The following is an 18,649-nucleotide window of genomic DNA, read 5'->3' as shown; positions in this document are numbered from 1 at the left end:
ATGCCTTTAATCCCAGCACTTTGGGAGGCAGAGGTGAGAGGACTGTCTGACCTCACAGGTTCAAGACCAACCTGGACAACATGGCGAGACCTCATCTCTACAACAAATCAAAAAATTAACTGGGTGTGGTGGCACGTGTCTGTACTTCCAGCTACTTGGAAGGCTAAGGTAGAGGGATCGCCTGAGCCCAGCAGGTTGAGCAGGTGGCTGTGAGTATGTCACTGCACTCCAGCCTGGGTGACGGAGCGAGACTCCAACTCAAAAAAGGAAAGAAAAGATGACTTAGGGATGTTTAAAGATTGATATGCATATAGTTTACTTGGTATATAAATTAGATAGTTGGTTTGTTTTTGACAGCTTAGAAGAGATGAATGATAGTTGAAAAGTTCATCACTTCTGTACTTCTGATGATTTCTTTGAGAGAAAAGCACTTATCCCAAAGTCAACTCTTTTTTTCTTCAAATAAGAGATGGATATATTTTGCTTATGATGTGCAGTAACATCTAATTACTGTTACTCTGTTGTATCCTATCCAATCCACAATCTATAACCAAGTCCATTTCTGATATTAAAAGATCTGGCTGTGTAGTTGGGACATGTGGCAGAACTGTTTTATCAAAATACAGAGGTTCATAGAAGCATAGGCTTGAATGTTCTTATTTTAGCCATGTAACTTTATTGTTGGAGGAGACTTTCACTGCTGTAGCACATTGTGGTAATAAAAATCTTCTTACACAGTCTGGGATTTTTTTTCCTGATGCAAAAAAATGTAGCCTTTTTTTTTCTCCAGTAGTAAACTAAGAGTTCTCATGTTGCTTGAAGACAATTATAATTTTCCCAAGTGATAAGTTACTGATGATTACTACAAATATCTTTAAAACACATACACCATAACTACTGTTTTTTAATAGTTTCTGGTTGACACAAGTCTATTTCAGAAGGCAAAAATAAATTTAAAAATAGATACAGCAGCTAAAGAGAAAATCTCATTCCATCAAACTGAATTCTCAGAAAATAATGCAATTAATGTTTAAGATAAACTACAATCTCTACCTGTAATGAAAGTCCTTTAATTAATATGATTTAACCATTGAAAACACATGATGTACTTGTTTTATACCAATGGCATTGTTATGATTAATATAGATTTCTCTTTGATAAATTTTGCTGTAGTCATTGCCATATCAATAGGTTTTGGAAGATTCAGATATAATCTGTACTTCTCAGAGACTTCAATCAATAAATCATCCTAAGAATGATAAATCGAGAGAGAGAGAGAGAGAGAGAGAGAGAGAGAGAGAGAGATGGAGATCCTAGTTATTTACTTATTTTCCATAAGAAGAGGATCCTATTTATTACCACGTGGCTTGCAATGAGCAATGAAATTGCTGTTGTAAATCTCTGAGATTTTGAGGCTGTTATTGCTGCTCAACATCTCAGATGTTATCTGATACTGTATCAGAGTAGGGTGTTGCCATGCTAAATTATGTGGTTGGCTAGCAAACAGCAAGAATGCTTATTGGAGCTTGGAAAGACGGTTATTCATGTTTCATAGTGATAAAGCCTCTAGTGAAACTGTCATCAGTAATTTGGAAGTCTAATAATGTACCTAGTTAATATTTGGCTTTAGGTGAAGAAGGGAAAATAATGGTTCAAGCGTTGATTCTATTTGCTCTATTTAATGAGGTAGAAAGAGGTGAGCTTAGAAAAGAGCTGCCCAGTTTGCTAGTAGAATTGACATTTACAGAGCCCCAAAATTCTAAAACTTAATAGCTGAAAAATGGAACTAATTTTTATTTTCAACCAGTAGAGGATAAAATTGAGAAATTATTTTTATCACCAAAGACTGATTAAGGCAGTATAGAGGCAAAGACTAAACCACAGGTCTTCATGCCCTTTATTAAAACCTCTGAATGGATTAAGGTGAATTTCAGTAAATCCGTAAATTTGGCTAAAATGACAGCAACTAAGTCTCAAGAGACAGGCAAGTCTTGAAATATGGGCATGTCTAAAAAAGAATTGTGGGTATAGCACTGACTAGAATAAAATAAAATGCTACCAGCTTGGACTAAAAGAAACTGCCTTCAAAATTTAAAACATCTTTCGGACCCCAACATTCCATGAGCAAGAAACAGACTGAGAAAGCTACTTAGCACCTAAAAATGGCACATTCTCTGAACATTCTTCAGATGTGGCCAAGGTGGATGCTGGGAAAAACAACAACAACAAAAAACAACTCTCAATGATAGAGCTGAAGGTCATGGAAGACAATGGAACTGGGGAGCTAGGTAATCAAGGAATCTTTTTTTTTTTTTTAATTTTTTATTTTGTGAGTTGGAGTCTCACTCAGTCGTCCAGACTGGCGTGCAATGGCCGCTCCCGGCCACCGCAGCCTCGACCCGCTGGGCTCCAGCGATCCTTCCGCCTCAGCCTTCCAAGTAGCTGGAACTACAGGCGCGCGCTCCCATGCCCAGCTAATTTTTTGATTTATTGTAGGGATGAGGTCTCGCCAAATTGCCCAGGCGGGTCTCGAACCCATGGGCTCAGGCAATTCACTCACCTCGGCCTCCCAAAGTGCGGGATTACAGGCTGAGCTACTGAGCCCGGCCAAGGAATCTTTCTAAGTAAGAATATCTTCTACCTCCAGAAAAGGAGCCCTCACAATGTCGGCCTACTAGAATTTTAGAATTGTTGTACACAAGTAATTGCAGTATACCTCTTATTTTTTTCATTTGTGAATTGAGACAGTTAATTACGGTTATCCTCACCCCATCCCATACTGTATAGTGGATAGGATTGAGAAAGTTGACAACTTTTCTTTCATATCATAGATCCATGGTTCACGAGGAGAAGAATGTAAAATACTGTACTTTGGTGTCTGATATTTGGATTGAAAGTATTTTTCTTGAGGAAAGAAGCAAATATTTGTTACCAAGAGGGTGGATTGTGATATACTGTAGGACTGATGCCAATTGTTTGCTTTTCTTCTGAAAGAGCATTATACATCCCTGCCATGTGACTTTCTGTGAGAATGTACTTTCCAGTCTTACTGATGTAGGACTTGACCTTGTGACTTACTTTGGCCAATGGAATGTGAGTAGAAGTGACATATGTCCTGTCTGTGTAGAAGATAGGATTCACTGCATGTCTTAACCATTTTTATTGTCCTGCTGCCATGAGAATGGCATTATCTCAGATGGGAATTGTACCTTCACCTGGATCTTGAAATGTACAAAACTCATGCAGCAAAGTACAGCCAGCTGATGCGTAACATGAATAAACCATTGTAAAACCCTGAAATTTTGCAGTTTGTTACTACAGCTTAATATAGTGAATGCTGACTAATATAAACATACAGTATTATCAGTTCACCTTACCTCAGAAACACTAAGGTCACAGAGAGAGACTGAATTAACACCAGGTAATTCAACTCTCAACTCAGTTTTCAAAGGCTTCTTATTCTGATCATGAACAATTTTTAATTCATGGGCTGGTGTTTCCACCTCCATGGTGTTTTCATCACCATTTTCAGTACTGGAAATCTCTTCTATCAGACATTTTGCTTTGCCTGACATGTGATCTTTTGGCAGTAACAGTTGAGGAAAGTGATCTGGATTGCTCACAGTACTGCTTCTTATCTGTTGAAGAGTAATTTCTTTATGAAAAGAAAAAGGGGATATAAAATAATTAATCCACAACATAAATTACAGGCTATGAGCTGGAACATAGGTAGAGTTAGCGGAGATGGCAGATCAAGCTCCAATTAAATTAGTTTGGGAATCCTAAGCCAAAATAATCTTAAACCAAAGAATTTAGTTGAAAAGTAGGCAAAAATCTTTAAGGGTGCATTAATATTTCTAATATTTAATATCTACATTTTCTATTTTAAGTTTATCATCTTTTAAAATGGAGACTTTTGGTTTGCAAAATGTACACAGAATGCAAAAAATCTTAAATCACTTAACTTTTCCATTATATTCACCAACTTACCCTTTTTCATTTTTTCTCTTAAATCTGTGGAATCAGTTTGGATTCCCATCAGATTTTGTTTCATTCTTTGAATACTTCCTTTTATTCTAGATTTGGTAATATGGTAAGAGTGTGAGAGAATGAACTGGAATTGCTTCTCCAGGCATGCCATGGACATCTGTATTAAATGGTCTTTTTTCACTTGGTCCTTTTCTGCTGCCTGAAGAACAGCAGGATTGCAGGCAACATCGATGACTGTGTAAGCATCTGTGTGTGTAATTAAAGGATGTGAAATGAAGACAACTTGTTAAACTGATGATATTGACAGGTAATACATTAAACCATACTTCTGATAAAGTTGGAAAATATAAACTCTATTCCTGTATTTTTCAGAGGCAATTACAGTGGTGCTATAGCAGTGAAGACACATCTGGACATTTTTACGTGGGTTAAAAACAGCTCATTTTCAGTTTGCAACTCGCCTGGGCAACTTGGCAAGACCTCATCTCTACAATAAATCAAAAAATTAGCTGGGCATGGTAGCGCCCGCCTGTAGTTCCAGCTACTTGGAAGGCTGAAGCGGAAGGATCGCCGGAGCCCAGCAGGTTGAGGCTGTGGTGTCCGGGAGCAGCCACTGCACTCCAGTTTGGGCGACTGAGTGAGACTCCAACTCAAAAAACAAAACAAAACAAAAAAAAGCTCATTTTGAAGGGGGAGGGTGGGAAGAAGTGGAAGGATGAAAAATCACCTGTCAGGTACAATGTGTGCAGGTGGGGGTGGTAGATACACTTAAAGCCCAGACTTCTTCACCACTATACAATGCATCTATGTAACCAAAAACTATTTATATCCCCTAAACCTATTGAAATTAAAAACCTCATTTTTATTACAAAAATTAAGCAGTATTAAATTTTCATAAAGGTACACTATTTTTTCATTAAATATATTATCTCCAAATAAAGTATTTTACTTAAAATGTTTTTACCATGTAAAATCTGGTCCACACTTATTCTCAATACAATTTTTTAAATGTGCTTTTACTCCCTTAACTATTTGTACCTGATGTCTCAGTCATATCTTCTAGTTTGCCAATATGTAGAGGTACTGGATGAGTCATTGACTGGGGAGCTGGGATCCTTTTCCACTGACATAGGTTGATAAAAAGTTTTTTTTCTTTTGGTTTCTGGAAAGCAAATAATTTTGCATATCTCAAAACCTCATATATTATTTAAAAACTTAATATCCTAAAAATAACTCATCACAGTGTTGGAAGGAGGAGAATTTTATGCTTTAAGTAAGTCATTACACATATTAAAACTGTATGATAAATTACACTCTTGTTATTTGGCTTCCCCACGGCTTCTGATTTTTTACCAAGAATGCAGTTCTGCTCCGCAAGGAAATGGAAGGAGGAAGGGAGACCTGTTCTGATCAGTTGTTCTGGGTGAATCTGTTTCTTATTTCACCACTTTCTTATCTCCCTAACCAAATAATTTTTTTTATTTGAAAAAAGCTCCAACTCCTTGATTCTCTATGAAATCATTACATTTTATTATTTTCATTCTAACAGAAAAATAGCTCATCTTGAAATCTCCAAAATCTACCAAGTATGAATTTCCCATTTTTACTCTTCCAATACAATCTTTCACACTAAGTATGTTTCATTTTCTATTTGGAGAGGCAAATGTCCTCAAGTTTACTTGTGGAAAAGGGTAAGGGTAAAGCATTTTTTTTTTTTGAGTTGGAGTCTCACTCTGTTGCCCAGACTGGAGTGTAGTGGCCGCTCCCGGTCACCGCAGCCTCGACCTGCTGGGCTCTGGTGATCCTTCCATCTCAGTCTTCTGAGTAGCCAGAATTACAGGCGTGCGCTACCACGCCCGGCTGATTTTTTTATTTATTGTAGAGATGAGGTCTCGCTGCCCAGGTGGGTCTCGAACCCGCGGGCTCAGGCAAACCGCTCACCTCAGCCTCCCAAAGGCGCGGGATTACAGGCTGAGCCACCGAGCCCGAGCATTTTTTTTTGTTTTTTTGACTTGGAGTCTCACTCTGTCGCCCAGGCTGGAGTGCAGTGACACACTCACGGCCACCGCAGCCTCAACCTGCTGGGTTCAGGCTATCCTTCTGCCTCTGCCTTCCCAAGTAGCTGGTACTACAGGCATGCGCCACCCAGCTAATTTTTAAATTTACTGTAGACATGAGGTCTCACCAAGTTGCTCAGGCTTGTCTTGAACCCCTGGGCTCAAGCAATCCTCTCACTTTGGCTTCCCAAAGTCTGGGATTATAGGCGTGAGCCACTGCGCCCAGCCAGGTGAAGTATCCTTTGCTTATTCCAGAACCCTCCCCATCCCTGGCACCAATTCCACATACCAGGATCCTGGCCTGTACACAGAACTGTGGTTCTGGGGCAGCACAGAACTGTTTCCCCTCTTTCAGCTGCTGTTGAATGAACTTCTCATAGTTCTCAGGGTCACTTTCAGCCAGATCATCTAGAAGGTTCCAAAACTGAGTAACTTGGGTGAGCAGACCCTTTGAGGATGTCTCCATGACTGATGGTGAATAGGCTTCTTAAGCCTGTGAAAAGACATCACTTAAGCGGGGAGGGGCATGACCATTGATTCATTTATTCTTTTGGGGAGGAGGAACAGGCCTGGATTGTTTTGGTATAGTTAGCAGCAATCCTTAGCTCCTGTGTCTAAAAGAGTGTAGATAAGTACAGCTTTACCTTTTCCTTTTTCTTTAATTATCTAGTTCCTAAATTCTCACTTGTCTTTTCAGATAACGCTTTACTTCTACTTGGACCCTCACAAGCCAAAGTAGTCATTTTAAGTCTGGGTTTCGTGATCTTCTTGTTCCTGCACCTGGCTGGCTGGTACCTCCCCAGTTCTGAAATTGCCGGAGGTGTGTGTAGGGTGAGGGCCACATGAGACCTCCTTAAAACTCAGTATAGCTTAGTAGTTAAAAGCGCGGACTCTGGTGCCAGAAGGCCTAGATTCCAATCTTAGTTCTATCTCTTACTAGCTGTGTGACCGTAAGCAGTTACTGTATATATGTGCCTCAGTTTGTTCTACTGAAAATGAAGACGGTAATACTTATCTCCTAGGGTTATTGTGAGGATTAAGTACGCTAATAAAGAGGCTGGGACATTTAATAAACACTGCATGAAAGTAATTATATGCTCTCTACGTCTTCCGATGACCCTCCTCGGCCCCCGCTCCCATCGGAGTGGGATCCCGCAGCATCTTCAGAATGAGGAAGATCCCTAGATTATTCAAATGCTGTATTAGGGTTAGACTAAATAGGAAGCTTAACTAACGAAGAATCATTCCAGACGTCGGCGAACCCACCTCTTCCTTCGGTTAGTTGACAAACCGCGACGCATGTTACCAGGGTAACCAGACTGGGTACAACATCTAATTGGGTCCGGGAAGCTCCAGCATAAAGATCTCTTTATTCCAGTTCCGGAATCTCCCCCTTCCGGTGGCGGGTTTGCTTTTCAGTTGGGCCCGACCGGCCTCTCTGCCGGGAAAGCGCCTGCCGCCCTTCTGCACCCGTCCACCTTTCAAATGCGCTGGAAATCCTCCCTTGTCGGAGTCTCTGGGTCTGCTGCAGGTGGGAAGAAATTCTCGGGAGCACGACTTCCGGCCTGAAAGGGAAGCCGCGTCCTCTTTCTCCCCGACCGCTTCCTCTCCCCCCACCCCCGCCACGCGAGGCTGCGGCGCACGGTATGGGTGTGTTTGTGTGTATTTGTGTGGGAAGGGCGTTTGGAGGGAAGGTTACCGGGAACTCCGAGGCCGCTGGGGGACGGGGATCCCGGTAACAACGATGGGGGCGTATTTTCTCTCTTCCTCTTGGAAACCTCCACTCCCCCCTCAGGCTCCCTAGACACTTCCTGGGGCCCAAGCAGAGGTCGTACTCGTCCGGAGCGTCCCCTTCCTTTCTGGGGCGTGAAACCCAACCCCCGGGGCCCATCCAGCGGAGCGCGAGCTGGGAATGCCCGGGTCAACCCGGCCGTCCGAAATCCGCGCCGGCTCAGCCTCCGGCCTCAGTTCGGAAAAGAGATCTGCCTGTCGATCTGGGCTGGGGGAAAGGCAGCCGTGGCCTGGGCCACAGGTGAGGGCAGAATAACCGGTGGGAAGGCTGCGTTTTCACGAAGGACTCAGGTGAAACTGCAGAGCTGCCTTTGAGCCCCGACTCCTTGGCTTCCTGGGTCGGAGGAGATCTTATAATGGAGTGGTTCTTCGTCTCACACTAACAAGATGCCAGATTTCCCCAGGATCGAGGGGTGAGTGAGCGTGTGGGGGTGGTTGCACAAAACCCCTGCTAGCTACACACGTGCATATTCTTGTCGTCTAGTTTTTGGAGGCTTCTGCACAAAGTAGGGAGTAAAATGCCCGAGTGGAAAAATTTAGGATATCTTTGTATTTGATGTTTGTAGGTGTCAGTTTTTGCTACTGTTGATATCTGTGGTTCCTGACACTCTCGAATTTAGGTGTTAGCTTCATCGAAAACTAATTTGGGATTCGAGATTTGATCTAGACTTAGCCTGGGACTATGGCCTGAGACAAGTTAGAGCTTTAAAGGAACGTCATTCACAAAATAGGGATGGAGATACTTGCTTCACATAAAACATAGAGTTATTCTGAGGATTAAATCAAACGGTGCTCATGAAAGCACTTACTTTTGTTCAGTCTAGTGCGTTTCCAAAGAACTTCGATGTGCAGCATCTCCTTTCATCTCACATTAGTGTGCTCAGGCATTTCCCCTTTTACTGGTAAAGGGAAAAACTGTTCTTCGGGACCTCAGATTTCTAGTTCAGTGATCTTTCCTTTATTTCATGCTTCTTTAAAAAATGTAAGAAAAGATAAGGTACTAAAAGAAATTATTAAGCGTTATTTATTGATTCGTTTCAGATTGAAGAATGTCCCGGGTTCCATTAGGGAAAGTCCTCCTGAGGAATGTCATCCGGCACACAGATGCGCACAATAAGGTGGGAGGAGCAACACTTTCTGAAGGCATATAGTGTGCCAAGCTCTATTTTGGCACAGTTGGGAGATAAAAAGATGAATAAAATAGATAATTCCAATACACTTTGATTAGTACTATATAATAGAGCAACTTACAAAAGTGCTTTAGACACTGAGGAGGGAATAATGAAAAGAAAAAAAGGGGAATTAGAAAAGATTTTACAGAATGATTGGTATTTAAGCTACTGATATTTGAACTGGTTCTTAAATGGATGAAAGTTTACCAGGTATAAAAGATCATTTGGATCGAGAGAGCATCATGCACTAATATGGCAACGAGAAAAAGCATGAATCACTTGGGCATGGCAAGAAATTTTTGTATCCAGAAAGTAGGGGATAGTGACAGAAGAAACATCCTGTGTGGGTAATCAGAGTTGTATTGTGATGTTTGGAGATGAGACTTTTTCCTCTAGACAATAAAGAAGCCATCAAATGTTTTTAAGCAGGATATAACATGATCATAGTTAAATTTTAGAAAAATAAATTGTTGACTGGGTAGGAAACAAATCAGGTGAGTAGAAACAGTAGGGAGATTAATTAGGAGGCAATTGGAGTATCCCGGGTGACAGATGATGCGAGTTCACATGAATGCAATGACAGTAGGGATGAAGAAGAGGAATGTAGGAGAATGTAGAATCCAAAGGACTTGGTAAATGACTGAATGATAGTGATAGGAATGGAATTAAATACAGTTTACCCTTGAACAGTACAGGGGTTAGGGAAGCCAAACCGTCATGTAGCTGAAATCAACCTCGAACTTTTGACTCCTCCAGAACTTAACTACTAATAGCCTACTCTTGACCAGAAGCCTTAAAGATACCATGAACAGTATATTAACACATAGTTTGTAATGTTACATGTATTATATATTGTATTCTTTAATAAAGTAGCTAGAGAAAAGTACATGTTATTAAGAAAATCAGTTGAGTAGGGTGAGGAAGAAGAAGAAGGAGGGCTGGTCTTGCTGTCTCAAAGGTGGCAAAGACTGAAGAAAATCCGAATATAAGTGGACTCGTGTAGTTCAAACCTGTGGTGTTCAAGGATCAACTGTAGCCACCTGTGTGACTGGGTGGATGATGGGTAATGATGTTAACTGAGATGGAAATCAAAAAAACAGAACCAGTATGATAGGAAAGGTAATTAGTCTGGTTCTGAACACGTTGACAGTGAGGTGTTTATAGGATGTCCAAATAGTCGAAAATTCAGATTTGGAGGAAAGGAGAAAAGTTGCTGCTGGACATAAAAGTTTGGAATTCTTGATATTCAGGTAGGTGATAGAGGGTATGAGAAAAGTTGAGCTCACCTAGAAGAGCACATACAATTAAAAGGGGGCCAAGGCCCCTAAGCTGTACTACTTTTTGTTTGATCATGATATTATCACTATTATATCACCTAATTTTCAAATGATGAGGGAAGTTATAACTGTTACCCAAGTTGCCTATGCCATTGTGTTAACCTACCACTAGTTGTATGGTAAGCTTAGATGCTAAAAAAGATAAATCTAGCCTAAGCCTAATGAAATTATACAGGAGGACTTAAAAATAAAGTATGGCAGGGCTCAATGGCTCAGCCTGTAATCCCAGCACTTTGGGAGGCTGAGGCTAGTGGACTGTCTGAGCCCCCAGGTTCGAGACCAGCCGGGCATTTTGACAAGACCTCGTCACTACAATAATAAAAAATTAGCCGGACGTGGTAGTGCATGACTGTAGTTCTGGCTATTTGGAAGGCTGAGTTGGAAGGACCGCCAGAGCCCATCAGGTCGACACTGGGGTGGCAGTGAGCGTGCCCCTACACTCCGGCCTGGGTGATGGAGTGAGATGCCAACTCAAAAAAAAAATCCTTTTTTTTAGGTAATGGTCTAGTTTTCAGGAAATTCTCTAACAACTATCTATTTTATTTTGTTTTTGACAAGAACTATAATGTTGAGAAAAGATACTTAGCCTAGGGAGTTTAAAGTTCTATCTGTATTAGTTTTGTGACTTTATGATAAAAGCTCTGAGTTTTAAGTTTCTTTGTAATAAAATGTAATAATGGCACCTGCTTTGTTTTCCTCATAAAATTGCTTAAGGTTCAATTGTGGTGATACAGTTAAAATCATGTTGCATTTTAAAAACTTGAGATTATCATTTGCTAATAGCATAATTGCAAAATTGATAAGGTGGTAAGTGTGTCTATGCATGAGTTCAAAAGTTCTATTGGGCAGAATTCTACATAAATTTGATATTTATTGGGTTGGATTGTTTAACTATTTTCTATTTTTTTTAAGATGAGATCTCACTATGTTATCCAGGATGGTCTCAAACTCCTGGGCTCAAGCATTCCTCCTGTCTTGGCCTCCCAAAGTGCTGGGATTACAGGCATGAGCCACAGTGCCTGGTCTGTTTAATCACTTTCTAGAGAAGCCACAAATTGTTTTTCAGGGCCCTGATCATAGCCTGGTCTGTAGTCTAATAATTAGTCTTTTTTTTGTTAGTTGCTTTTCTGTAATGTAAAGTGTTGTTGTTAGTAACTTATTTTTATTTCTTTTCTCTTTAAAAATGCTAGATTCAGGAGGAATCAGATATGTGGAAAATAAGAGAACTGGAGAAACAGATGGAAGATGCTTATCAGGGGACCAAAAGGAAAATGTTACCCAGCAGTTCAAGGTGAAGTTGCAGCTCTGAGAACCAAAATAATTCTCATCTTTTTCAGAATCATCAACTGTTGTTTAAAAATACTTTGGTATTTTAAGAATAGATGAATTCAGTTCTGTGAGTCCTTAAACCTTCCCTCTTTGATAAGTACAGACCTAAGCATAAAGATAATGGCTACGATGCATACGACCCCACTCTTTGTACTTAACTTGCAATGGAGAATTTAAAAATTCTACCCGAACAATTATAAATACTTAAGGTTCTATGGATTCTGACCTTGGCTGATAGTTTTTAACTTAAGATTTTCTACTGGAATCTTATAGTCACTTAGCTGATCAATCACTTCTTTCTCCTATTAATCTTTCATTCTTATAGCCTTTTCTTTACCTCATTTACTCACTAGCTTCATCAGGTCAACAGCCTTTTCCCCCTCCCCTCTTTTATTTTAAAGATGTGGAGTACAAAACATCATTTCTTTTTCTTTCTTTCTTTCCTTTTTTTTTTTTTGAATCTGAATCTCACTCTGTCCCCCAGGGAGTCAGAGTCTTACTCTGATCCAGGCTGGAGTGCAGTGGCATGCTCACAACCACTGCAGCCTCCACCTGCTGGGCTCAGGTGATCCTTCCAGGTAGCTGTAACTACAGGAAAAAGCCACTACAACTGGCTAAATTTTTTGTTTATTCTGGAGACGAGGTCTCGCCATGTTGCCCAGGCTGGGCTCAGGTAATCCTCTAGCCTCCACCTCCCAAAGTGCTGGGATTACAGGCATGAGCTACTGCACTCAGCTAGCACAGCCTTTCATATTACTTTTTTTTTTTTTCCTGGAGAGAGAGAGACAAGGCCTCTGTTATTTAGGCTAGAGTGCTGTAGTGCTATCCTGGCTCACTGTAACCTCAAACTCCTGGGCTCCAGCAGTCCTACTTCAGCTTCCTAAGTAGCTAGGACTATAGGCCACCACACCTGGCTAATTTTTTATTTTTGTAGAGACAGTTGTCCCACTGTTGCCCAGGTCTCAAACTCCTGGGTTCAAGTGATCCTCCCATCTTGGCCTCCTGAAGTACTGGGATTACAGCCATGAACTGTGGTGCCCACCTCTCACATTACCTTCTCAATAATTTGAGTGTGAATATGAAGGGTTATGCAGGCTTAGTTAACTGTCTTATTTGTGGAATTATAGGAATGTCTGAGTAATTGGGAACATCTCTTGGGCCTCATATTCCTGTAAGTGTAAGAGCTACATGTATGAGAAATGAGTATAAATAATCCTGATTTCTAAAGGCCCAGAGAAAGCAGTAAAGTGTGAGATATTTAAGGAGTGTGAGTGTGCCTGCAGAGTTTGACTTTGGTATATGGTTGGTTGTGTGGGAATGGCTTTAAATAAGTATGTGGAGTGTGCATGGTAAAGAGGGTAGAGTTTTAACATAAAAATGAGTATCTTTCAGTTTTTTTCTTCTCTAAAGGTTGTTCTTTGAGAATTTAGAAGTATAGTTAGTACAGTTGATGATTTATTTTGTGTTGGTTGCTTAATTCCAATTGGCAGTTCTAGAAACACGATGATTGCTCCTTTAGTGTGAGTTCACCTAGGAGAGCACATATAATATGCTGTATTAATTCCTGTCATGGTAAATAAATATTTTTTCAAAAATTGAGAGGAAAAAGTGGATAAATCTTTAAAACATAAGTTTCTTTAGGGGTAGTGTTTCTGATTGTCTTATTTGCTATTTAGTACTACTAGCTAGACCAGTGCCTGGCACTTAGGGGGCCCTTGAAATTTTTTGATAACTGAATAGCTGGCTTACTGGCTGGTGAGTGGACTTTGTAAACAGAGGCTAGATCAGCAGTTCTCAATTTTTTTCCTACCCCAACATTCCCTGTTTCTACTGTTTTATGGCCTTACTACAGCAAGTTCTTGGTTTTCATGGAGGGAAGTTTATTTCATAATATCTAGGGTAATTTGAAGTGTCCCTAGCTGCTCATGTTCCATTTCCCTCTTTGAATGCCTCCTAGTTGAGAATCAGTGAGTGAACTACAGCATGACACAGTACAGAACTGACTTCGTTTATACTTTGCAATACGATGGGTAGTACTGGTCATATCTTTTTCACTGGACTTAATAAATGTATAGAGAGGAACAGATAATGTCTTTTACATTTTTGTTTGTTTGTTTGCTTTTTGAATTGGGGTCTCACTCTGTCGCCCAGACTGGAGTGCAGTGGCTGCTCCAGGCCACTGCGCCTCGACCTGCTGGGCTCCAGCAATCCTTCCGCCTCAGCCTTCCAAGTAGCTGGAACTACAGGCGTGTGCTACCACACCCGGCTAATTTTTTGATTTATTGTAGAGATGAGGTCTCGCCAAGTTACCCAGGTGGGTCTCAAACCTGCGGGCTCAGGCAATCCACTCACCTCAGCCTCCCAAAGCGCGGGATTACAGGCTGAGCCACGGAGCCCGGCTTACATTTTTTTAAACAGTAAGTATCAGGCGGTTTTACTTCCCCCTCAGCTTGTTCCATGAGTTTTATGTATGGCGTTCCATAAAGTAAACTCACAAATTGCTTCTAAGTCTAAAAGTTCTTCTGCTTTCTCTCACAGCCAGATGCGTAGTGATGGTTTTGATGAAGAAAGTCAAAGAGACTATTGGAGGCCAAAGAACGAAATTTCTGGAACACTAGAAGATGATTTTCTTAAGGCTAAGTCTTGGAATAAGAAGTTATATGATTGTGAAGCTAACATACCAGACAGGTTTGTGACTAATTCCTATGACCATTAATATTTGGCCTGAGATTGTATACTTGTCAAAATTAATTGTCCCCACAAAAACTTGCACACATGTTCATTTATAAGGGCCAAAATGTGGAAATCCAAGTGTCAGTATACTGATGAATGGATAAACAAAATGTAGTATATTCATACAGTAGAATATTATTTGACAGTAAGAGGAATGAACTACTAAGACGTGTTGCAGCATGGATGAACCTTGAAAACATTATGCTAAATGAAAGAAGCCAAGTCACAAAAAGTCTATATAGAATATGACTCTATTCATCTGATAGCTGGCAGATCCATAGAGACAGAAGGTAGGTGAATGGTTGCCATGGGGTAGAGGCGTTAAACTTTAAAAGGGTGAATTGCATGGTATGTGAATAAAGTTATTTTAAAAAATTGATCAGATTGGGCATGATGGCTCATGCCTGTAATCCTAGCACTTTGGGAGGCTGAGGTAGGAGGACTGCTTGAGCCCAGGAGTTTGAGACCAGCCTCGGCAACACAGAGAGACTCTGTCTCTAAAAAGAAAGAAAGAAAGAAAGAAAAGTAAAATAAAAATTAAAATTGGTTGCCCCAATGTAGACAGCATATTATGGAGTGTTTTTGGAAAAGTGCTTCACAGCTAAAGAGCAGAGCGTAAGAGTTCTTCAGTGATTCTTAAGAAGACAGTGGCAAGTTCTCTTACAAAATGGACAAAAGAATCCTTTGTATCTGAAATGATTGTGTACAGTTCAGAAAATGTAGCTGTTACTGAGCTATATGGGCTTGGCTCTACCATCTATTTTCTTTGTTTTGTGTGTTGGTGTATGCATGTACTCCAAAATCTTGTGTTTTATTTGCAAAATTTCCAAAAATGTATGCATTGCTTTAACAATACATGTATTATGTCATCTTACAGATGGGGTCACAGTGGTTATAAAGAGTTATACCCTGAAGAATTTGAAACAGACAGGTAAGGCAAATAGGCTTAGTGAAAGAAACTAAGGTTAGTAGAAAATCTGTACTATAAATTGATTTCCTAATTTTTAACAAAGAATAAAAGAATTTGTCTTTGAATATGCAGTTTGCCATTGAATATGCAGCTAGAGAAACAATAGGTGACTTAATTGGGAAGTGATTGCTATTTTGCCATTCTCTGGCTGATGTTTGGCATGTCTGTAAGCATCTTCGTTTTTATATGCAGTTTTACATATGTAACTCAGTATGGCAGCTTAGAATTTTTATCTTCATTTTAAAGGTAAGCAAACAAAAACTCAATGAGAATAGCAAAGTCTATATATGCTAAAGTTCTGATTTAAAATTCAGATGTTAGCTCCACTTTCTTACCTAGAATATAGAATAGTAAAATATAAATATGCTTTTTAACATAAAAGTTTCTCTTTTCTATTTTTGTATTAGTAGTGATCAGCAAGAGATTACCAATGGGGAAAAAACATCTCCCCAGGCAAAATCATCTACCCATGAATCCCGCAAACATAAGAAGTCAAAGAAATCCCACAAGAAGAAGCAGAAAAAAAGGTCACACAAAAAACAGAAGAAAAGCAAAAAGGAAGCCACAGATGTAACAGCAGATTCCTCAAGCGAGTTCTCAGAAGAAATTGGGGCTCCTAGCACCAAGAAAAGGAAACAATCACATAAGCACAGGAAAAAATCTAGAAAAAAGTCTGCAAAAAAATCTGCTTTATTCTTAGAAGCAGAAAATAACACTTCCCAGTCTGATGATTCAGCATCCAGCAGTACTGATGAAAGTGAGGAAAGAGACACTAAGAAAACCAAAAGAAAAAAGAGAGATAAAAAAGTCCATATCCCTGTAGCTAACAATGAAATACAGAAGAGGACAAATAAACGCACAAATTGGAAAGTAGCTACAGATGAAAGGTCTGCTGAGAGCTCAGAAGATGACTAAATGGGAAAGAAACATTGTTTCTCACATGACTGTTTACAGCTCTTACTTCTTGGGGTTCTTCGAGTGACTCTTGTTCAGCACAAGGGGCCTGAGGTCAGAGCTGTCTTGTGCCATCTGTATGTTCTGACAGACTTGTATCCTATTTTGGCCTGTTATACTTGATCCCCTTTTATTAGTAGGGAATCTGGTATTTTGTTATGAAGGTTTCTTGGAGAGATTATTTTTTGCAATTAATCACACTTAGCATAGAGCACATATTCAGCAAATCAAGGGACCCAGAAAACTGGATCCAGTAAGGACCTGAGTACACCAACTGGAATACTGAATTTTTGAAATCTGTTAATGAATTTGGGGAAATCGAAGGCTGGGATCACAAGGTGGATTGGAACTGGTGCTGTGTAGAATGGTATGACGAAGGAACACTATGTTGTTCTCTTTGTTTATGGAGTAGGTGTCATGACTTGATTTGTCTTTAGCCTTGGTGCTTTGTTCCTTCTGTATTTTGACCCCAGTGTGGTCCAGTTTACTTAATGAGGAAATAGGCCTAAGAACAAACCCTTTCCCTTCATGATAACATCCAGACAACTGTTATTGGAAGGGACTAGGGTTTCCTCAAATTTCCCTGCTGGACAGGGTCTATAGCTATACTTATATAATTAAACATGAGTTGGATAGCACGAGGGGGACCCCAAAAAACCCGGAATTTATTTATTTAAAGAAAGTGTATTCTTACATTTAAACTTCAGTCACTTTCAAAATACTCTCTGATGCAATACACCTATCAAGATGCTTTTTCTACTGCTCAAAAGTTATTGAACTCATCAATTTTGATGTCTTTTAGTGTTTTTCCCGTTCTGTTTCACCTCTTCCATTTTGGCAAAATGTTTCCCTTTGAGGACTTTTTCATTGAGGAAACAAAAAAGTTGCTCAGGACAAGACTGGGTGAACAAGGAGGGTGGGGCACAAGGGTCATGGCTTTTTCAGTAAAAGAAGTGCTGAACACTCAGCATGGAGTGGGCAGGTGTCCTTGTAAGTCACCCATCATGAAATGGGCAAACACGTTGAATCTCCAAAATTCACTGAAGCCTAATCACAGATTCTCACAACAATGCTAGCTGGTACACTGATGCTGATGGTTCCTAGAGCACTAACCTAGCAGGGGAAGCCTATACTACAAGGGGCTGCCCTTCAAAAAATAATTTTTTTGGGTCTCCCCTCATAAATAGTCTTCTAGTTCCATTGCTGTATATTGCCTAAATGGGTTTGCGTTCAAAATTATTTGTTCAGTTGGCATAAATAATCAAATGGGAAAGAATCATGAATTAGTTAGGCTGTCTTATGGTACTCTGAACAGGATTCAGGGCAGTAACTGCCATTTAAATGTTGTCTTGTTCATTTCTAAATCTGCTAATGAATTTTAGATTTTCCCTGAAACTAAGTCGAGTCACTTCCAAAAGGAAACAGGCTTCTCAGGGATATATCCACTTCTTCCCAGTATGCCTTTGGATTAAAGCACCAAGCTGAGACCACATTATTTCCCTTTGCTATACTGTGATTCCTACTATGTTAATTTTTAAGAAACCAAAACATCACTGAAAGAAGGCTGGCAGAACACAAGTGCATTTTTTCACTATGGGAGAAAAGGTCAAGTGACATGGTCATTTTTTTCTGGTTGTCACTTCATGGGTGGAGTAAAAAGCTTGAAAACTCAGATTTTTGGTCTTGGTTCTGCCACTAATTGGTTATGAGGCAGTCATGGCAGGTAAGTTAACCTCCCTGGCCTTACTTTCCCCATGTATAATACAAAATTGTTTCTTGGTAACATGACAGTATGAGACACCAGCAATAGAATACAACTATGATGACATTCCATGAGGTGGCATTTTATAGTCCTAACTACTAAATTTGTTCTCTTTATGGAACAGATTTCTAATAAAGTGCTTGATCTTAAAATACATGGTCAGAGGTGCCCTATCCCTTAACTATGAGCAGGTGCTACCTTTTGGGATATTTATTTGAAATATTAATACTTTACTATTCAATTGCCAATATTCTATGGTATACATTTTTATCTTTGGGATTACTGAGGGCCTAAAGGGGGAGAGGAATATAATCACTACCTCTTAACCTATTTTGCTTCTGGAACAAGTGATATCTTTGTTGGAAGGAGTTTTTAGCATGGTTTCTCAGGAAAATGGGCCAGTGGAATAAGGCATCTCTACGAAGTTGGCTCTATTTGACCTAGCCTTCCTTTCCTCTCACACTGGCAGGCTTATCTGTTTCCCAAAGAATACACATCTTGCCTTTTTTTGGGGGCCATGTTTACCTTGGCTATGTACAAGTAATAAAGCAGTT

At 40.0% G+C, this 18,649-nt stretch overlaps 2 protein-coding genes across 7 annotated transcripts; one reads left to right on the top strand and one right to left on the bottom strand.

Moving 5' to 3' along the window:
- Positions 1 to 1,057: 1,057 nt before the first annotated feature.
- PIH1D2 (PIH1 domain containing 2) lies at positions 1,058 to 7,609 on the bottom strand. Its single transcript, XM_008065581.2, has 6 exons — positions 7,314 to 7,609; positions 6,337 to 6,540; positions 5,029 to 5,152; positions 3,991 to 4,236; positions 3,378 to 3,655; positions 1,058 to 1,249 (listed from the first exon to the last, which is right to left on the bottom strand). Exons 2-6 carry the CDS (start codon positions 6,511 to 6,513, stop codon positions 1,115 to 1,117), a joined length of 960 nt encoding a protein of 319 aa, XP_008063772.1. The 5' UTR covers positions 6,514 to 6,540; positions 7,314 to 7,609; the 3' UTR covers positions 1,058 to 1,114.
- CUNH11orf57 (chromosome unknown C11orf57 homolog) lies at positions 7,421 to 16,769 on the top strand. Of its 6 annotated transcripts, none has more exons than XM_008065580.2 (6): positions 7,421 to 7,691; positions 8,880 to 8,956; positions 11,538 to 11,638; positions 14,215 to 14,364; positions 15,287 to 15,340; positions 15,790 to 16,769. In XM_008065580.2, exons 2-6 carry the CDS (start codon positions 8,888 to 8,890, stop codon positions 16,292 to 16,294), a joined length of 879 nt encoding a protein of 292 aa, XP_008063771.1. In that variant the 5' UTR covers positions 7,421 to 7,691; positions 8,880 to 8,887; the 3' UTR covers positions 16,295 to 16,769. The 6 variants fall into 6 exon arrangements, with proteins under 6 accessions (XP_008063771.1, XP_008063767.1, XP_008063770.1 ...); XM_008065576.2 differs by having other exon boundaries at positions 15,787 to 16,769; XM_008065579.2 differs by having other exon boundaries at positions 7,623 to 8,251.
- The last annotated feature ends 1,880 nt before the right edge of the window (positions 16,770 to 18,649 follow it).

This window comes from Carlito syrichta, unplaced genomic scaffold, assembly GCF_000164805.1.
Source record: "Carlito syrichta isolate Samal-C Ts95f unplaced genomic scaffold, Tarsius_syrichta-2.0.1 Scaffold308670, whole genome shotgun sequence".
NCBI lineage: Eukaryota > Metazoa > Chordata > Mammalia > Primates > Tarsiidae > Carlito > Carlito syrichta.
This window is presented reverse-complemented; position numbering and strand designations above follow the sequence as displayed.